General features: G+C 31.8%; 1 protein-coding gene across 1 annotated transcript; it reads right to left on the reverse strand.

The window, feature by feature from the left end:
• Positions 1-1,369: 1,369 nt before the first annotated feature.
• Positions 1,370-20,030, reverse strand: LOC149904809 (putative peptidoglycan muropeptide transporter SLC46). Its single transcript, XM_090107135.1, has 7 exons — positions 18,973-20,030; positions 16,218-16,377; positions 14,437-14,538; positions 13,174-13,311; positions 11,730-11,813; positions 6,358-6,514; positions 1,370-1,504 (listed from the first exon to the last, which is right to left on the reverse strand). The coding sequence occupies exons 1-7, from the start codon at positions 19,756-19,758 to the stop codon at positions 1,432-1,434; spliced, it is 1,500 nt and encodes a 499-aa protein (XP_089963261.1). The 5' UTR covers positions 19,759-20,030; the 3' UTR covers positions 1,370-1,431.
• Positions 20,031-20,698: the final 668 nt, after the last annotated feature.

Consider the following 20,698-nt stretch of genomic DNA (forward strand, 5'->3'; position numbering starts at 1 on the left):
TGTGGTAGTTACTGTATCTAGTAGGTAGTATGTACATTGTACATAAGAATTTCGTTAATACACGAAAAAAACAAATAAAAACGATAGAAATCAAGTAGGATGAAGTAAAAATGTGACTGCTATTAAATTGGTTACAAAATTTAACTCATTTATAGACTTAAACGTTTACGATGTACCAATTAAAATGTCTTCAGTTTATATTGAACTAATGGAGCAGCCAATGTTATTTGCTTTGAGTTTATATTTCGACTCTCTCATTCCCAATATACTTTGAGAGATAAACATTTCCGCGAAAAAACTAAAATTAAAGCTCAAAGTCTTTATTCGTTTTTGACGTACGTATGTTTTATATGTTGTAACAAATATTAAAGTAGCCATATCTTAAATAATATTTCATACTTATGAGTTATATTATTAATTATATTCCCTACAAATTTTTCATCTAAGGGTCGAATTTTCAATCCTTGGTTAAAACTTATCCGTCCAATAAAGTATAACACGATAATATTAAAATGTTACTTTTTAACTGTCAAATACGGACAATTAGAATACATTTTTGAAATGGTAATTTAATACGTTATTGAACGAATAAGTTTTCACCAAGGATTGGAAAATCTGCCCTAACGCCCGTAGCACACCTCCGCTGCGAAACCATGACCGCGGAACCGCTAGATGAATTCCGCTGTGATCAAGTGTAGTTTGAGTAGCGGAACCGGCATCGGCGAAACCTCATGCGAGTTAATATAATTTTCTCTACAAAGCTATATCTCTACAAATCTAGATGTAATTTAACATGATATTTCGATAACCATTCTTGATCCAGGCATTTAAAAGGTTTCACTCTTGTATAATAACTATTGAGTTACATTGAATATTATATTCATCAAGATACCAATCCTAGAGACAATAACATCTTATTAAATAAACCATTCTAATTGTCTGTAGGTACCATTAGCAATCATAACTAATTACCCAGAAGGTAATTACTCAGACATTATCGAGAATTACCTTAAAGATTAACTGTTAATGGACATTCTATAGATAAGCAGTTAAAATAAGTAATATTTCATTTATTTCATAGATTTAATGAAAAAGTCCTTTATGTGAAACTAGCTGTGTCCCGCGGTTATACCCGCATTGCTCCGCTCCTGTTGGTCTTAAGCGTGATAAAGGCTATATATTATCACGTCAATAAATAGCCTTCCTCGATAAATGAGCTATCTAACACCGAAAAAAATTTTCAAATCGGACCAGTAGTTCCTGAAATTAGCGCGTTCAAACGAACACACTCTTCAGCTTTATAATATTAGAATAGATTAAACAAAATCACCAATTAAGAGATAATTAAGGATAAAAAGAAAACAACAACACGAGATAATTAAATGTATTTATAAAGATACATTTTAGAATAAAAAGGAAACATTAAGTCAACTAAACTTCTTTATTTACACTTTCTTGTTCTTCGGCTTGTTTATTGTCTTCGCGTTGCTCGAAATACATCCACCTGCAAATAAACAAGAATTAAAGATAAAATAAATAAAAGAAAATAATAAGAAGTAATGAGTTTTAGTATAAATTCATCCCGCCTTTGTCTTAATTGCAATTGATTTTTTATTTCAAAGTTAAATTTAATTTATCAATTCCGTTTATGACTTTGGCTATTTAAATTGTAGCTAATAAAATAATATGAACGATTTGAAAGTTAATAATATGTTTTGAAAATAGGATCTAGTTGTTTTAGATGTTTGACATAACTTAATATTTAAGTAGCATACTATAATTATATACAGGCTGTCCTACTATTGGTATACTAAGTGCGAACTGGCTTGTAGTACCTATTGCATATACTAATCACGTAAAAAATTTTTTGCAAATTTTTCCTCAAAATCCATGCTTTCTTCTCTAGCTTTGCGCAGCCGGCATATATGGCTTCGCTAATGTGAGCATTTTGTCTATGAAAACATAATCTTAAACGATAGCTCACGTGCGGGTGGCAAAATTGGGCGGGTTGCTTGTTAGGGGTGTACACAGAGAGTTTCAAGAATTCATTTATTTGAAAAAAAATGCGTTTGGAATTTTATAAGCGTTTTTTACGTACTCCGCATATGAAAACTATAACCTCCTTTGAGCTTAGTATACCGACGCGACGGTGGGACACCCTGTACAGCAATTTAGGCCTTTCTTAACTCCTTTATAAGAAGTATTGTATAATTTATTTCCCATCAACTCTACAAAATATAAACGCTTCACAACTTCGTTAATCGTGTACAACCTGAATAAAAATAAATAAATTAAGTTTAATCGCGATTCTAAAAAAAGCTACAGTTCAAATATAAAACTAATTGAATACGTCACATCTTTTTTAAACGTGCAAAAAATGGCTTCAAATATTTTAACTTCTTTTGCACGTAGGTCATCGTTCAAGATCAAGTGAGCGGATAATTTGAGACAGGATTTAAATTGCAATGTACAATTGAATATGTTATTTATATATACAAAATATTCGGGCCGAATAAAGGCCAATATCGTGAAACAGACAGGGCCATATGTTTGACTATTTATAAAAAAAATATAGGTAATAAATAATAATATCGAGTTAAATAATTATAAATAAAAGATTTAATATTTTTTTTTAAAAATTAACTGAGAAACACAGAAAAACAATTCAGGCTGAGATTTTTGTCTAAAAAAAATTAGGAGTATAATTTATCCTGTCATCATCAAGTCATCATATATTAACTGTTGCAATTGAATTTAAGAATGAATTTAATTAATTAATTTGAATTTAAGGTCATGACAGAAAGTCTGAGACTTTTGCAGTAATTATAAAAAAATATAGAACGTACGTCTCTGAAGTCAACTTCTTATTAGTTATTAGATAAAATAGAAAGTTCAATACGGAAACGCCTGTACAGATGAAAACGTTGCAACTAATCAAAGTGGACAAAATAATTGTTTACACTTTACACATAACCTATAAATAAGGTTCTTAGTATTCACACATTTTGCGCAAACAAATTGTGCAAATGCTTTGTCATATTATGTTGAAGTGCTAAATTTTTCTCCGCTTTGTTTTTTTTAATTTTTTTAACATTATTCCAGGATCTTATTTAAGTGATAACAGAAATATCAATGATGATTATTAAGAAATATTGACACAGTATAAATTTACAAAAGATTTATAAATACCTTTAGGTATGTAAAATTTTCAACTATATTTAGATACCATATTAGTTTCTAAAGAAGAAATAATATAACTAGGTTAAAAACAATGGACTATTTAGCTGTTCAATAGATTCGAACTAATTCATTGTACAAGTACAAGATAAATACGTGCACTTATTAAACTTTTAGGAAATATTTACTGATTATTACAATTCCATAAATTTAAAATACATCGAGAAGCAAGAAAATTAAATTCAAATTCAAATTTAAAAACTTTGCTGGTGTATTGTGAAATTCTAAAATAGTGATGATGAATGACGTATTTAAGACGTTAGTAAATAGTTGCTTGCCATTTTACAATATTTAGAACTAAGTATTTATTTTAACATACATAATATTAAATAACATCCAAGAACGAGCAATATATCTACTACGTATGTGACATCAAATAGGTCAATATCATAGCTCAAAGCTAACAAAAATATATTGATTATTTACTTTACTCTATAACGTAACATACCTGATAGGTGCTAGTACAAATTAGTAGATCAGAAATTAAATAAAACAACATTATTTCTTCTTTGTAATGGTTCTATCTACTTCATTCTATTCAATCATTGAAACGGCTATGCATCGACACATGCAATCTCCCGACAGCCTTGGCACAAAATCACACGAGTTACAACATAATATTAGTAGCTTGATTCCTAGTAATTACCAAATGACATAAAGTCCTGCAATTATGTAGAGCAATCAACATTGCATTTGGACCACTTATATAACAAAATTCAATCTGCATAGGTTTTGTGTTATATAATAAATTATTTATAGTAGACCAAGGAAAATATCAGAGAAGAAAATAGCGTATAGAAATATTGAACAAAAAGTGGTCATCACTAACAGGATATCTCTACCAAATATAAGTACAGTCAGTCCCTCCCCTTTTTAAGACAGATGCGACTCATAATTTTTCTTAAGAGTTAGTAGGTGATCAGCCAAAAGGCATTCTTGCTCTGACAGATCGAGACTTCTTTACTTATCATCATCAGCCATCGAACACAGAACCCATTCGGTTCATCAATCATCCATTAACATACACGTCTGTATAAACTTTCTCCACACCACGACAAACGAAAGGTATGTCACCATTTTTTGTTTGAAATTTATCTATAAAGTACAATGGAATCGTTGGACGATTCCATTGTACTTTATAGAGTAAATTTCAAAACATTGTTATCGAAACCAAACTTCCGCAGGTCATTGTCCTGTTGAACTAATTGTTTCAGGGACAATAGATTTTAGTGTGATAATATTTCTATCGATAACATTGAATATTGACAGAACTTAACTTATTAGGTCGCCTTATGACCGGTTTTCACGGATAGTACTCGCTTAAATTTGGTGATTTACAAGATAATAATTACGTAATAATATTCTAATTATTCTTAATACGATAGATAAGATATTGTTGTAACAAACAATGCATATTATGCATAATTTTGTCCAAGTTTCTAATTGGTGGCAATTGGCAAATAATAAAATCACTATATATGTATAGTTTTTTCTTTAGTCGTCATGAATATGAAGCTATTCAATTTCAATTGTTTGGAATCCAAAAAAGATAGAATGACCTTATTAGCATGTACATTTTTTTTTTTAATTCGGATAGGTAGACATTTGACCACAGTCCCACCTGATGGAAAGCGGTGACGCGGTCTATGGTGGTAAATCATGTCTACCTAGAAAATGCCTATTTATTCGCCTCTTGAAGGAACCATTACATTGCACATACATGATATTTTAAAGATACAATTAAACGTAGTCTCTATAAATGTAGTTTTTACATTATTACATATTAAATACTTCTTATTTAACAACACAATTTTTTATGTAACTGTGGAATTTATATTAATAAAATATTTCTATATGTGAATTTAAATGTACGTCATTAATCCTATTTTACATCCATTTATAATCATTTTAAAATGTACATCTCAAGCAGTTATTTCTCATAAAATACATTAAATAGTTACTGACCTATTACAAGAAATCCATTAGTACATATTTTGAAATCGAGATGAAAATTTAATACAATCATGAAGTTAATAATTAGTCTTCTAAGTAATAGTATGGGAGATGATTAAAATTGTCTACATAATGTTGGTATAGAAATATGTGCGCACACGACTTTATAAAACACACGTCATATGAACACGTGATTACATTTGAAGAATTTACAATATGTTATATTTATTTATATTATATATGTGATAAGTATGTGATATGTTGAGAGCTTAGCCAAGTTTATGTTATTGTAAAAATGTACTCCTTTTGTTGTTCTTTAAACGAAAGAAATAATTATGATAATATTATATAGGTTTAATGTTGATAGACCGTTTTTAGTACTATAATGCGTAATGAAATATATAGGAGGTATGTTTAATTTCAACATCACATGACTCCATAACTCCGCTAATCTTTGCAAAAGAAGTGGTAAATATTTGCATTATTTAACACTCATAGTATTACTGATAAATGTTTTTATAAGCTTACATTGACTAAGATATATAAGATTTTCTAAATGTATTGGGAAAGAAGGTTTGGAATTTATTTTATGGAAAAGGATTGGTGTAGAAAAAGATTTATGCATTATAGTCAAAGCCACCGTCGCTGTCTGTATTGTCTTTAAAATTACGCAACGGATTTTGATGTGATTATTTTTCATAGATAGAGTGATCTTTTATAAAGATACTAGATTTCCGCCCGCGGCTTCGCCCGCGTTTTCAAAGGAAAACCCGCATAGTTCCCGTTCCCGTGGGATTTCCGAGATATAACCTATCCAATGTGTTATTCTGATGTATAAGCTATATTGTGGTAAAGTTTCATTCAAATCCATTCAGTAGTTTTTACGTGAAAGAGTAACAAACATCCATACATCCATACATCCATACTTACAAACTTTCGCCTTTATAATAGTAGTAGGATATAAGTAAACAAAATAAAGATATAATTTTGTTAACATTTCTACAAAGCGGGCGAAGCTACACGCGGAAAGCTAGTTGATTATCAAGCAACTCAGGTTCCCAAGACACAAGTATTTCACTTAGTTTGGGACCCACTGTCGTACATTGATTGTAAAAGATAAAATGGACCAATCAAGTTATTTCATTTCATTTCAATTATTAACATTACCCAAATATAGCGACAGCAGGCACAGTCATGGCAGCTCCTAGCAGGAACACAGCGCCAGGCAGCACGTTCAGGGTCGCCATGTACACCCTGGAGTACAGAGGACCGTACACCAGCGGCATCATAGCTTCAGCCAGACCGAAGAGAGAGTTCACTTTACCTGGTAACAATTAAATGTATGAAAAAGTGTGGTGAGAATTAGATGTGAAATGTTTGTATAGCTATTGGATATCGTGATTTGATAATATCATTGTAGTGTACACAAAAAAGTACACACATCGTGTGTACTTTTTTGCAACACGTTTATAAAATAAAATTATGAGAAAATATTGTATCGTTTTAAGAAGAAAGAACAGTACCTATAGGTTGTAGAAGTGATTTAGAAATCACAGATATAACAACAAATTAAGAATCTGATTATTCACTAGTCACTACCTATATCATGCTTTGTCCAATTAACAACGATTATAACACTTCAAAATCTTTCTTTCATATTATACGTCTGAATGTTTGTGCGAATTTATCGCCATTTGAGAAAGTTCGACACCTACAGAGCACATTTTTTTTTTGGTTCACTTTCATTGCAAATATTGCCATACATCTTAAATTTTATGGAAAGAATTTGGCGTCATCAATTTGGAAACACGTTAAGATAAAAGATAAAGAATGTAAGTGAACCCCTTACGGGTTCACTGGCATTGAGTACGACGACAGAATCTTCCAGAAACTTAAAAAAGTACGGTAGTACATACACAGCTTATGATATGCCTTTTGTTATACATATAAATAAAATTCAACACAGTCGTGAATTACCTTAATTAAAAATTATGTAGTTTATAAAATACTAGCAATGCCCTGCGGTTTCACCCGCATAGATAGCGATATCGTTACAGTGAAAAGTCTACTATAGGTCGGACTATAGGTTTAATTTTTAATCACATGAAAATCACCTTTACCCCGTCCCGCACTACGGCCTTTTTTTTTGTTTTAGTGGGGAAATCTTTCATAGATACCCTCGGCCTCCGGGGGAGGGGCCGTGGGTTTTGTCGGATTCCTACCGACCAAAACCCCACTGTGTTCCGTCAAGACGCATATTGGTAGAATTCCTCCGTGACCCCCGCACTACGGCCTGCAGGAACAGTATACCTACTATTTTCTGTAGAATGACACTTTAAAAAATTCGTTATATCTTTTGAATGGAATATCCAATTCTTTTCATTTAAAAAGTATTTTGCTGGTATTGAAACGGTCTATAGTAAAACATCATTTAATGGGATAAGGATTAATATAATATGTGTATGGATATCATGGTTTGATTACTGTCGGCACTTCTATTAACTTTGAAAACGTAAAAAAGTTGTTGTTAGTAACTTAACTACTGAAGATGGACACATGGTATCGCGGACTTTCTTGTAGATATTGATTCATTCTATAATACCGTAGAACATTTTTTTGTTCTATCTTCAATAGATTCCGCAGCGCACGCGATGACAGAAGTTTTATTGAGGATTTTTTTACACCTTGGGTTACATTATTGCATTTTTGGTAAGGATCTCTAATTTTTTTGAAAATGCAATATAGCCTATGTTGCTCAGTAAAGATGCAGCTTTCTAATGGTGAAAGAATTTTTGAAATCGGTCCAGTAGTTTATGCGTGAAAACCATACATACATACATACTTACATACATACTTACAAACTTTTCCTCTTTATAATATTAGTATAGATGACTATCTCAAACAGGGTTCAATGTATTTTGATTGATATAATATTAACTGCGGAACATGATATGAAAAGAGTGCAAGTCTTCACTTTTTGCTCTTATTATTACAATTATTATTTGATCTTGATTATCTCCTTTGTGCGATCGCGGTACAGCATATGTATTGATATTTAAGTTTTTTGCTTTCTTGTTTTTGTAATGTTATCATTGAAAACTGACATGTGCCGTTAATTTAACCAGTTTTAAAATCCTTTCTACATTATACGATGAATCATAAATTATGCTAAGTTAATATATTTATTTATTCTATGATACCATGTGATTTATCGGTCATTCAAAAAAATTACAAAAATATTTGGTATCAAATAATAATACAATGGCCCAATCTGAAGTCAACATAAACGCAAAATAAAATTAAATGCTATATAAAAATCAAAGCAATTACTAAAAATGGTCGAGTAATATGCTTAAAAAATTACTGTTTGTTTCACGCAAATAATGTAAAAAATTATATAAATAAAACCATATTATACAAAAATTGATATAAAATATATATATATAATTGATATATATAATGATAAAATTCAATGTATAGGAATACAATGTTTACGATGCTCTAGTTATCTGAAAGATTATCAAGCTCAGTAAATACATAATAATTTACTGAGCTTGATAATCTTTCAGATAACTATTACAAGTGCTATTGAGAAAATCTATTGAAGACGATAAAAAAAGAATAATATTAAGATTATGGTTGAATATAACAATAAAAACAAATGACTTGTAATCAAATCATTCATTGATATTTGTTCTTAGAATTCATTCGTTCAATTAACTTTTTATTAATTTCTCGCTCTCGAATAAAAATATTTGTTAAAAGACAATAATAATGCACCAATTTAACCTAAAGTAACATTTTGGAGCTGAGATAATAATATGATTTCATAATTGCAAACTTAGTAAAATATGACCAGAACTTTCTGTATTCACTAGATTAGATTAGTTTTCAAATATTTATAATTTTTGTGTAGTAATAAATGATTTTTTGCTCACCCACCTCAATCAAAATCTCTCCTTACGCATATACATACGGTAGCCTGGAAGAGATCGCTACCTAGCGATAAGGCCGCCGTTTGTACTGTATATATCTTTCTCTATTTTATATTCTTTCCTAGTATTCTGTATTTGTACTTTCTTATGTGTGTGCAATAAAGTATATAATAAATAAATAATAAATTATTACAATTTTAAAAATCAAGCGAACCGAATTGTTCAATTTACCTTAAAACTTTATTTTAGTGGGGTTAAATAAAAAAAAATCAGCTCGTGTTCCCGAGTCTTGGTGCAACATTTTGCGGGAGTTTACAAACAATAATTGCTCCTGTATTCCCTATTTTATGTGCCTGTAATATACCGTTAAGACTGTCCTTTATTAATATTAGAAGGATATTATGAAGAAACAATAAAGCCTACAATTATTTCATTACACGTCACACACACACACACAAATCGTCTGTTAGTCACATGATTAAAGATTCAAGTTGAAGGTATTACTTTATTGTCTACACAGATTGTCTAAGTGGCACAGATAATGAAAAATTAAAATAGATTCGATAGGAACTCATTGACTATGTAAGTGGGATGTTTGAGCTTCTTATCTATACTAATATTAAAAAGCTGAAGAGTTTATTTGTTTGAACGCGCTAATCTCGGGAACTACTGGTCCGATTTGTAAAATTCTTTTCGGTTTCGATAGCTCATTTATCGAGGAAGGCTATTATATATAATATCATCTCGGTGAGAATGCACTGCGGGTAAAACTGCGGAGCTCAGCTAGTCTTGTAAATATAACCATTACTACACGGTAGCTTATTTATCATATTTAATCGTCTTGTTAGTAAGTACGAAAAAAATGTCAGTACATAACAAGTCTCGGCCGGCCGAGAGCAATCCTTTTTCTCTTTTTCATGACCTTGGTATTGTAGTAGTGTCATTACCTTTTTACATATTTATTTTTCTTTTATATCCATCGATCCTTGTGAGTGTAAATAGTGTGTGTTTGTGTGTGAATGTATGTGCATATACTAGCTGTGCCAATGAAAAAATACTATTCTTATATCCTTCAAAAATACTTCTTAATATGGCTAGGTAAACATTGTATTTACGTCTCATTTACTATTTACTTTGGCCATTAAATATTTACTTATAATTCGTCTTCATAAAACCCACGAACTATGGGAATCCCCTGAAATCCGCGTGTTGTGATTATATTAAGGTTATGATATAAAAAACGTCCTTGTATTACAGGATTTAATATTAAAAAAAGATGGCAAACTAAAGATGTGTTTTTTGTGGTTGAAATATCAGGTATGTGCGAATGATGATAATCTTTAATAATTATTAATTACATTTTTATCAAATTATACTAATGAGGGAAGTCATATTACAGGATCTTAAACTGGTCGATATTTAAAAATAAAGTTGCGTTTTATTTTAGTTTAAGACTGATATGTAACTGGTAAGCGTGTGAATAGCCTTGATCCATTGCAATCCTTTATTTACAAAAATTGTATGAGTAAAAACAAGCAACTCATTAAAAAATAACTAATTGTATTAACCATAGTAATTACAGTAGTGATTACAGTTTAAATTATGCTTATCCATACATACACACATCGACACTAAAAATATCATTAAAGTGCGAGTAAATCTCGCGACACTGAGTGTTCCGTACAAATAAGCTAATGGGCCCATCATGCCCATGCCCATCAGCAAAAAACATTCACCCATTTAATTTATGAACGTGCCAAACTTTACCCCATTGAATCAGCATATGTTGTTATAGCAGCAACATCAATACATCATCACAATTTTTTTTCAGACAAAATGAATTTATCCTTTGCTTACGGAACCCAAAAGAGCCTACACAATCAACAAGAGCATCTATTAAGAAAACCTCATACTTGTAACACTGCACTTATCTGAACAGTTTGAGCACTCAGCTGCTAAGACCGTGTAAACTCCCTTAATACCCGATCCACACGTACCACCTTACCTGCACGTTCACTCGTACAAAGTTTACACAGAAGTACCGTTTGTACTACAAAGCTTGCAATTGAGATTTCTTATAGATTGATGAAGAATGAAGATCGTTTAAGATTTCTTATATTAGTGACTAGCTGTGCTCCGCTCCTGTTGGTCTAAGCGTGATAATATTATAGCCTCTAGCCTTCCTCGATAAATGGGCTATCGAACACTGAAAGAATTTTTCAAATCAGACCAGTAGTTCCTGAGATTAGCGCGTTCAAACAAACAAACTCTTCAGCTTTATAATATTAGTATATAGATTTTGATTTATTTTAGACAGACATATGCGTCGACCCCTTTGTGTCGCATATAGATTTCTTGGTGTCAATCTAATATAGATATTTTTTTAACAATTAATTTAGGTGTTTCGTATTAAAATAATTAGGTGCTCTATGTGATCAGCCAATACAGTTATTTAGAACTATAATACTTGTTATATATGATGCTTTTTACACAATCCTGTCGATGATATATACCTACATAAAATGATTTACAAGCTTCATCATGAACATTTTCATAGTATTAAACTGTTAGTAATATTAGTTATACAAATGTTTTAAAACTTACCCAATTCCTCGCTAGTCACAAGTTTCGAAGCAATCGATCGCATTGCTATGAAGGAGGTCCCGTTGAATATTTCCACTAAAGGAGCTGTAAGTAAAATATTTAATTATTTATGTTTTCCATGAGTTAAATTTCAGAAGTTGTAATTTCTAGTAAACAGTCTGACTTGGAATAAATGTCTAGGTAATTTGATTAGTGACTAAAATCCTAATCGATTCTTATAGTATTTTTTCCGTGCTTAATTATTCTGTATCTATATTCTATAACATGTAATCTTATAATCATAATTATGAAAGAAGCGGAAGCATCTTGCTTTGCTTCGCAATAAGTGGCAATAATCAATAAACCGTAGTTAGTTCTATAGATAGAATTGTTATAACAATGCATCACGTAACCAAGAAGTCGTGAGATGTTACAAAAGTTATGCAATACATAACGACTTCAAATAGTTTGATACAATAGGAACCTATGAGAACACTTCTAAACTGATTAAATGAAGCTTAGTGTTTCCAAATTTTAGTAAATAATGAACATTTGATAAAAATGGATAACGGTAAAATAAAAAGTAATAATAAAGACATTTTCCCAATCTATTCGGATTGTCTTATTTGCAATAGAATTGCAAATGCAAATGTCTTACTAAGTCGATTGAAAATCATAATAACAAACAACAGATTACGTAAAATGTTACATAATAAATAACCACTGAAACCACAAAGGTAATAAAGTGATTATGTTGTATGTATTATGTAACTTAAAGCTTATTTTCTGTTTTTAACACCTTTTTCAATTTATAAAAAATATTTTTTTCTAAAACCGGGAAGCGCAGTTAAAACCGGCTACTCGCGTACCTGCCGCAGGGGCAATATTAGAACAATCTCGGTTGCACAGCGGTCGGAGCTATTTCAGTTGTTCTCTAAATTGCCCCTACTTGCCTATACACATCAAAATTAAGGAGCCAATCAAGGGTGCAATTCCAATATTGCCCCCGCTGCAGGTGGGTGAGTAGACGAATTTATTCTACTTTAACTAAATAAATTAACTTTAGAAGGGAATGAATAACGAAGAGGATTTAAATTTTAATGTCAATACCTCTGATTACTTAAGACAAGATGACTTGCTATTCTAAATGAAACACATTCCTTTAATTGCTAAGAGGATATACATTCTTTGTTATTGCTATTTATATATTATAGATAACTATATGACTGATCTAAAATTGAAAAGCTCAGAAACTGTTGCGTCGAATGGAAAAATTCGTAATAATATGTTGATTATTGGATAGTCCACTTAGGAAGCCGATAGGGTGATATAAATATAATATAACATCAAGCTACGAAAAATGTACGAGAAATATTGCAAAAACGGATAAATATATCGATTGAGAGTAGACGACATTGTGTAGGTGAACTAGTAACATAGCTGCTAAGACATAGAAAAAACATACCCAGGTAAATTTCTGTGGTAGTGGTGGCGAAGGCAAAAATAAACGAGGCAAGTATCTTGCTGGTGCAAGAGATGATGCCAACTACTGAATCATCCAGCTTCATGAAGTCGCTGAAGATGCTTATTGAGAAGAGGGTACCTGGTAAAAATGTATATTGTTAGAATTTTTTATTGGATTAACATTTTGGTAGAAGAAAATCGCGTGAAATTTAAATTTAACTAAAAAAGCAGTCATAGGAATTATTAAATTGAGTGACTCTATCAATAGTTCTTATAACTGCTTGCTTTTTTATATAATTATTATTGTGGTTTCCTCTTTAACTGCGTTTAGCGACTTTTGCGTCGTATATTACCAAACTATGTAGTTATTGAGAAACTGTGGTTAAGAGCCAGTAAAAAGCATAACCCAATGCATAAAATACCGTGCATTGAAGATAAATATGAACATATATATTTAACACGTATTTCTTAACAGTAATTACCGACTGTTCATTTAAAACAGCATAAATCACTAAAGCACGAAAAAGCTAATCATACTTTCTAGTTGCAAAGTTTCGGCCCATCAGTTTTTAAGCTGTGAGCAATTTTAAAACACTAATTGCATTAATTTCCAAGTTAAATTTTCAGTTCGGTAGTCGCAATAAAGTTTTAAGTGTCATTTTTTACTCTATTTCATAACTACCCGCGTAAAATTGTATATGCAAAATAAGCTTTGATAAAGCTGTTCCATTTTTGAAATTTTATAAACGTATGTGAAATTTTTAACTGCCAAAATTGAAAATATTTTCTTCATTACTGGTTAAGTTGATTTAAAAAATAAAGTTTTCCACAACGGCGACATTTGGCGACATTACAGTAGAGCAGTGATTACATTTTGTTTCGTTTAACGTAATGAAAAAGTCAGTAAATACAATGGAAATAAAACTTAGTAATGCGTATTGCGATGTTCTTTTATTTTTACCAACCAACAGTCGGGATTCGGGAATCATATTATTTTGACTTGTCTAACCTTGTATAATAAAAAAATAATATATTCTTTCAACAATCAAAACCACTTCACTTAACTATTTGTAATATGGTTATGCTCATTGTTATACTTAATCTTTATTTAATTTATTTATTTTGCAAGATAATCGGTTTTGCATTATCATGAGATAATCAAACGCCACAAGAATAGATTGTATTTTATTAAGGCTTAAATTATTAGGTATACCAAAGCTTACTCAAGATGATTACAGAAGTAGCCTTATTGTTTATTACTTACCGACTAAATTAGTGATAATGCTGTAGGTGCAAAACATACTAAATTGTACTTCATCCCAGTTGAATCTGTACCTCATAAACAGATACAGTACATTCATCTCACCTGTAAACAAACATAACAAATTGGACAAACAACTCTTGCTAAAAACCTTTTTATAAACATTGCCCTTTTTCCATAAAAAATAACGTATGGGCTGTAAAATGAACCATTTAAAAGAGGGTTCATTATAAAAATAATCATTAGTCAAATTGCAACCTATAATAATTACAAGAAAAGTTATAACGGTATATTTTTAAAAGGCAGTTTGACGTTACTACTACGTTACTTACTCCTCATCAAACCTTTAAATTCTGCATCAATAACTTTAACTTACAGTATTCTTAAAACTGTTTTAATATATCAACATAATATTATATAATAATAATAATATTTTTTTAAGAAGAAAGAATTATTAGACTGGGACCAGTTTTATCGTTTTAGAATGGCTGCCAATCTTCTAAATACTGTATTAATAAAACTGCCTAATATTTATCAAATTTGCCACTTAGAAATGACTACCAGAGCTAGGTAAAGGACGGGAAGAGAAATCTTCTCATTTATTAGGTTAAGGACATAACAAGTGGTATGTTCCGCACTCCACACTCCAGCTAGACTTCCAGTGGCCTAATAAGATTAAATCGTCCTCATTTTTCAATTTTACGACTTTACCACCATAAGTCTTCTTGTTAACTGTTTAACAATTCAACCCTGTTGTGGGCTGTGAATTACGATGTTCGTGATGATGTGTGCTAGGTATATTTTTCGTGAGATTGCAGTATGAACATAATTTAAAATGAATTTTATCGTGTTTGATTGTACATTATACATAGAAATTAAAGATTTTTTAACTGATTTTTAACACGATTTCTGCATTATATTATTAACCCGATGTTACTTTAAAACGCTTAAAAATAACAAAACTTTTAACGGAATATAAACTGAAAAACAACTTCGGGAACGAAAATGAAGTTAATTTTTCGAATCAACCTTGAGTCATGTTTAAGACAACTCTGAACAGTTTACAAAACGTCCGATTACCCAATTTACTGGATAAGTCATGTTTTAAGTATTTAATTCCTAACTGCGTCTTATTTTTTTCAACAAGTCATCTTGCAAGGACCTTTATTTGTCATTCCACCACCGTTGAGTGTTATTTTATTTATTTACGTATTCATAAATTCTTTTCATCTAACCATTGTCAGGCAGATCATTTGTTGCATAACTATCAACACACAACACCTATTGTTGTGAAGCGTTTGTGGAATTATAATCTGTGTCACGTGTAAAAGTATATAATTAAATAGATCACATAGCAATTACGTGTTGTTAATGTGTTTGTCGATAACTAAGTGCTTGAAGCATATTGTGTTTGATCTTCTCTTGATCTCTAGGAACGAAAAGCTTCATTTCTAGTGAAATAATGCTCCCAAAGCTCCACTTCCCTTGAGTTTTAATAAAGATTTATACAAAATTGAATTCATTATATTTTTCACATCAACACTACACATGAAATTAGGAACAGGCCAATAACGCTCTTATTAATAACCAAATGTAAGGCAAAAGTCATAATTTCTCGATCTTACTTAATTTTAAAGTAGATTCATTTAATTAACTTGGTCGACATAGACATCGTACACTGGAGAAGTAAAAACTAAAAATAATTAATATGTAACATAGCTCTCGTCAACGCATAACGAGAGCATTTCTCTGCTTCTAAGCTCTAAAAGAGTAACCATACTAACCATGCAAAGGTCCGAATATAACGCAAACAACAACAATAAGCAAGGACACCCGGAGCCTCCGCCGCCGTGGCCCGCTTCTGAAGGCCACTGTGAGGGTCTCTCGCACGTGACCCGTATCGAAGAACGAGCAGATCCATCCCTTGCAGCCTACCGGTTGATGCTGAAAGCATTTATTGATTAATTTTATAATAAAAAGCCTTTTAGAAAGCCTTCTGAAGAGCCAATAAAAAGGTTCGTACAGTGCCCGACAATGTGTACGCTCATGGGCGACAAACTTTCAGAAAGTGAGGCGCCTACTGTTGTTGGTAACATAAAAAAAATAATACTTAGTGCAACAGTCTTTAAATATACATGTACATTAGAAAGTGTATGTGTTTGTTTATTTATCTTTCTGTCATGTCGCAATCGAGCGATTTTATGGTATGATATATGCATATGGGTACGGTATAGGCTACTTTTTATCGCAGTGAATCATCTCATTCCCATGGGAATGTCCTTTGGCTACGCAAAGCCGCGGAAAACATAACATAATATGAGTTATATTATGAAACTGCCCCTCGCCAACTTCAGCTTCGTTGCAGCGTCTATATGACTGTTTTTCTCTTGAATATATGGCTAATTTAACATCAAGTTAGTATGAAGACTCTTTTTAATATTTAAAATATTTTTTCTATTGTAGTCGACAAAAAATACTCCTGCGTAGTTCCATTACACACCATAAGCTGCGTATTTCCATCCCTTCTTCAAAGTAATAATAACAAAATTCTACTTCTTATTCTTCTTTCACAAAATATTGACTTATAAAATGTTAATACCTATTGATAAAACAACTAAACGGTGAGCTTACATAACAAATTGTTGGGGGAAATGCGCATAATCCGCATTCAACCTCCACTTTTCTATTTCGGCTGTCCTATAGCATTTCAATCGAATATAAATATAAGAAAACTTATCTTGGGTAATTATTATTATTATTAGAATTATTTGAGAAATATTAATATTTCCGGATGTTTTGTCAAGCTACAACTCTTAAAACATAGTTTGAATATTTTTATCTTAACTGATTATAATCTATTTTTAATTTAGTTATAAGTAGGTACTAAACCTAAACATATTGTATAATAACTAATATTAATACTTCCTGAAATCATTATTCACATTCAAGTAATAATGTATATAAAAAACCTTAGTAAAAATTGTCTCTTATTAAAAATCATTCCAAATATTATTATTCATAATTAACGTGAACACCATTCAGAAAATTTATCGCTAAATATTTGAACAAACGATAATTTGGCTTTAATCGCAGGCGATATTCAATTAAGGATCAATTTATTATCAACTCTTACATTCCGCCAATATTTATATCATTCATGTTATTTACATTTAATTAATGTGAAAATTTTCACTTCATATAATTTATTAATATCTCTTGTAATAACTTACTCAGGCCCCGGAATCACAGACACAATAGAAAATCTTGTGTCGTGGACCGATCGGGCCGTTCGGGGCTCAATGGGATATACGTTAAAAATAGAAAGAATGAAAAATTTATCTTAATCATAATATCAACAAAACAACTATCAACAGTATATTGTTATTGATATCAGAAGTATAAGAATGTTACGTAAGCATAACACAGTACACTCCACCCTACATAAGATCATTTTAAATCAGTTCTTCCCACAGCAGAATCAAGTTAGCAAGGATGTTCGCATAATGATATGCCAATCAAATCGGATAAGACATTACAAATGCAGACACCTATCTGAGCCTCGTGTCAAACCGATGCTACTCTCCCCTTCAATTTTGCGTAGTGTGCGAGCAATTTATCACTTAGACGTAGGACCGGGAGTGTAAGCGAATGATGAACGACCTCAAATGCTGTACCTAAGTCTACCGGTAACCCTAAGCTTCCTATTAACATTGTCTCACGATTGATTCCGTGTCAGTTTACTGACATACCTTGTTTAATGTTCAACAGTTATGGCGGCGGCGTCCTTGTTGTAGATTTGACCTTAACACTTTAAATTGTAACTGGCTTTCCGCCCGCAGCTTCGCCCGCGAAGTCAAAGGTAATTCCCATGAGAACGAGATATTTCAGCGCGGTAATAAGAAGTCCCTATTTAGCCTCCTAACATTGCAAACTCTCAAAATCATAGCATAAAATCGCTCCGTTGAGACGTCAAATGAGAACACACAAGCACAAAAACAAACAAACACAATTTCGAAAAACAACGGAAATTCGTACATACAGTTTACAATTCAATGTTTACATGTAGGTTTCTTCGGTTGACTTTGAGAATAAATTTACAGAAATTATCGTACTTTTAAATTAATGAACAGAAAATTTCTTAATTGTGGTAAATGTGGTTTGCGGTTAATTAAATAAAAAACATTTAAAAATTTACATTTAAAAATTACAAAAGGCGACCTAGCCGCTATTTAGCGATTTATGCCAGATAATAAATGGTAAGAAAACTAATCGGATAGAAAACTTTGTAGCTTTTTTGGAATGGGATTGATCATGGGACTAATTTAAAATATTACAAAAATCAGAATAGATAAATTTTCCTATATTTAATATATTCCTATATCTAATAATATTATTGTAACGCATGCTTAGAAGGTGTAATTATCATAAGAATATAAGAAGGAAAATATTCTTCATGATTTTAAGTATAAACATAGGTAACTAAACATAGCACTTTGGATCAAAGCACTATCGTATTCTTTTATTGATAAATAAACTTACACGTTGTCGCTCTGCAGATATTTCCGGATCTTTCAGTCGAATGTATCCATATATGAGACTTATTAGATACAAAAGATTAGATATCATGAAGATGCCATAGTATCCTATTTGCTGTAACAATATACCACTGAGTGACATTCCAATAGGAATTCCAAGCGACATGCATAAATTCGCTACTCCTACTCTAAATGTTCTCATCTCTTTAGTCGTCACATCGCCAATATAACTGAACACTCCGACGAAAACTGTTATCCAACCTCCGGTTAGTGACGGAAACAAATCAGATAGAGCTGTGACTTCCAGAGGCAATTCGTAGAAGAAATAGGTGTTTAGCATGAAACATGTACAACATAAAACCTCTCCAAATATCGGGAGAAGTATGCAAGCTTTGCGTTTGCCAGTTTTGTCGCTCCATGATCCCACAAACAACACTAAGATACAAGGGAATGCCGTCTGAACTATGTTTTTCCAAGCTTGTACTGATGCAGTCAACTTCTGCACCTCTGACTCTTCTGTGGTATAGTTTTCTGTCTGCCGCCTGTTCAACGCTGAACACACTTCATCACTGTAACCTAAATTTACTCGACATGCCTTTTCCAAATTTAAATTTTGAACAGCTAACCCCGAAAAGACACTGGACATAATATAACATGCAATGATCGGTTCTACTGTTATATTTGATCTTATTTGCAGGAGTTTTTCTTTGATACTCGACGCATTAAACTTTCTCTCCTTAACTTCTACTTCTATTGCAGGTTTATCAGCGTTAACACAATTTCCATTCATGATGGCAGTTTTAGGCGGCCGACAGTTTTAATCGGGGGTGCCTTCGATGTGTTTTGTTATTTTAGTATTATCCATGTTTAGTATGTCACTGCCTTAAATTATCCACAACATTTAAGCACTGTTTCTAGTTGAATCAAGTTTATATATGCAAACAAGCTGCGAACTTCCCTAAGCCAGAACACCGAGTAAATCTTCTTTTCTTAAGTTGATTGAACGGATACGCGTTCGAGTGGTGCCATTTACCAATTTGTTGATATAGTGTCAGCAGATCGAGAGAGCCCGCGGGACTGGGTGGACGATATCGTCGCAACCTTGTTCCGAGCTACCGTTTATCCCATTAGCCGATGCCTGTCATTATTGTACAACAGTACGTAGGTAGTACATTATTATGCACGGTCAAGGTACGCTCGATGTGGGCAGAACCGCGCTGTTTGTTAGGTGTAATCATGAACCTTATGTTGTGAGAATAAGCGTTACATATCTAGATCGACTATCTCATATTGTCCCAATTTAACGAGCCATACTTCAGACGATTGTTCGATTATAAGAATAGTATCGATACACAACAATCATCAGCTACATATCAATTTCACCTTATTTAAGTAACCCGAGGGGATTGCTTCCATTATACAACAATAACACTTTACATAAATAATACAGAGCAATAGCAAGTAATCCCGAAACTTTGCTAATGTTTATACTCAAATACATCCCTTGATATAGATTCAAAATGCATTTTGCAAGCAAGGTATAACTTCTTCTATCTTATAAACGCAAAGCGAAACATAGCACAGTAAAGCCGTCCTTCACAAACTATTAGTTAACTGTTTTCGCCTGACGAACTTTGGAATAAAGTTTGCCAATATTCCGAATATTACTGCACCTTCCCGCACATGCGGTATGTACCTTATATAACAAAGATGTAAATGTACATATTATA

Source organism: Colias eurytheme, chromosome 11, assembly GCF_061535395.1.
Source record: "Colias eurytheme isolate Ceu_HAF_F1 chromosome 11, ilColEury1 Martin Lab GWU primary, whole genome shotgun sequence".
Taxonomy (NCBI): domain Eukaryota; kingdom Metazoa; phylum Arthropoda; class Insecta; order Lepidoptera; family Pieridae; genus Colias; species Colias eurytheme.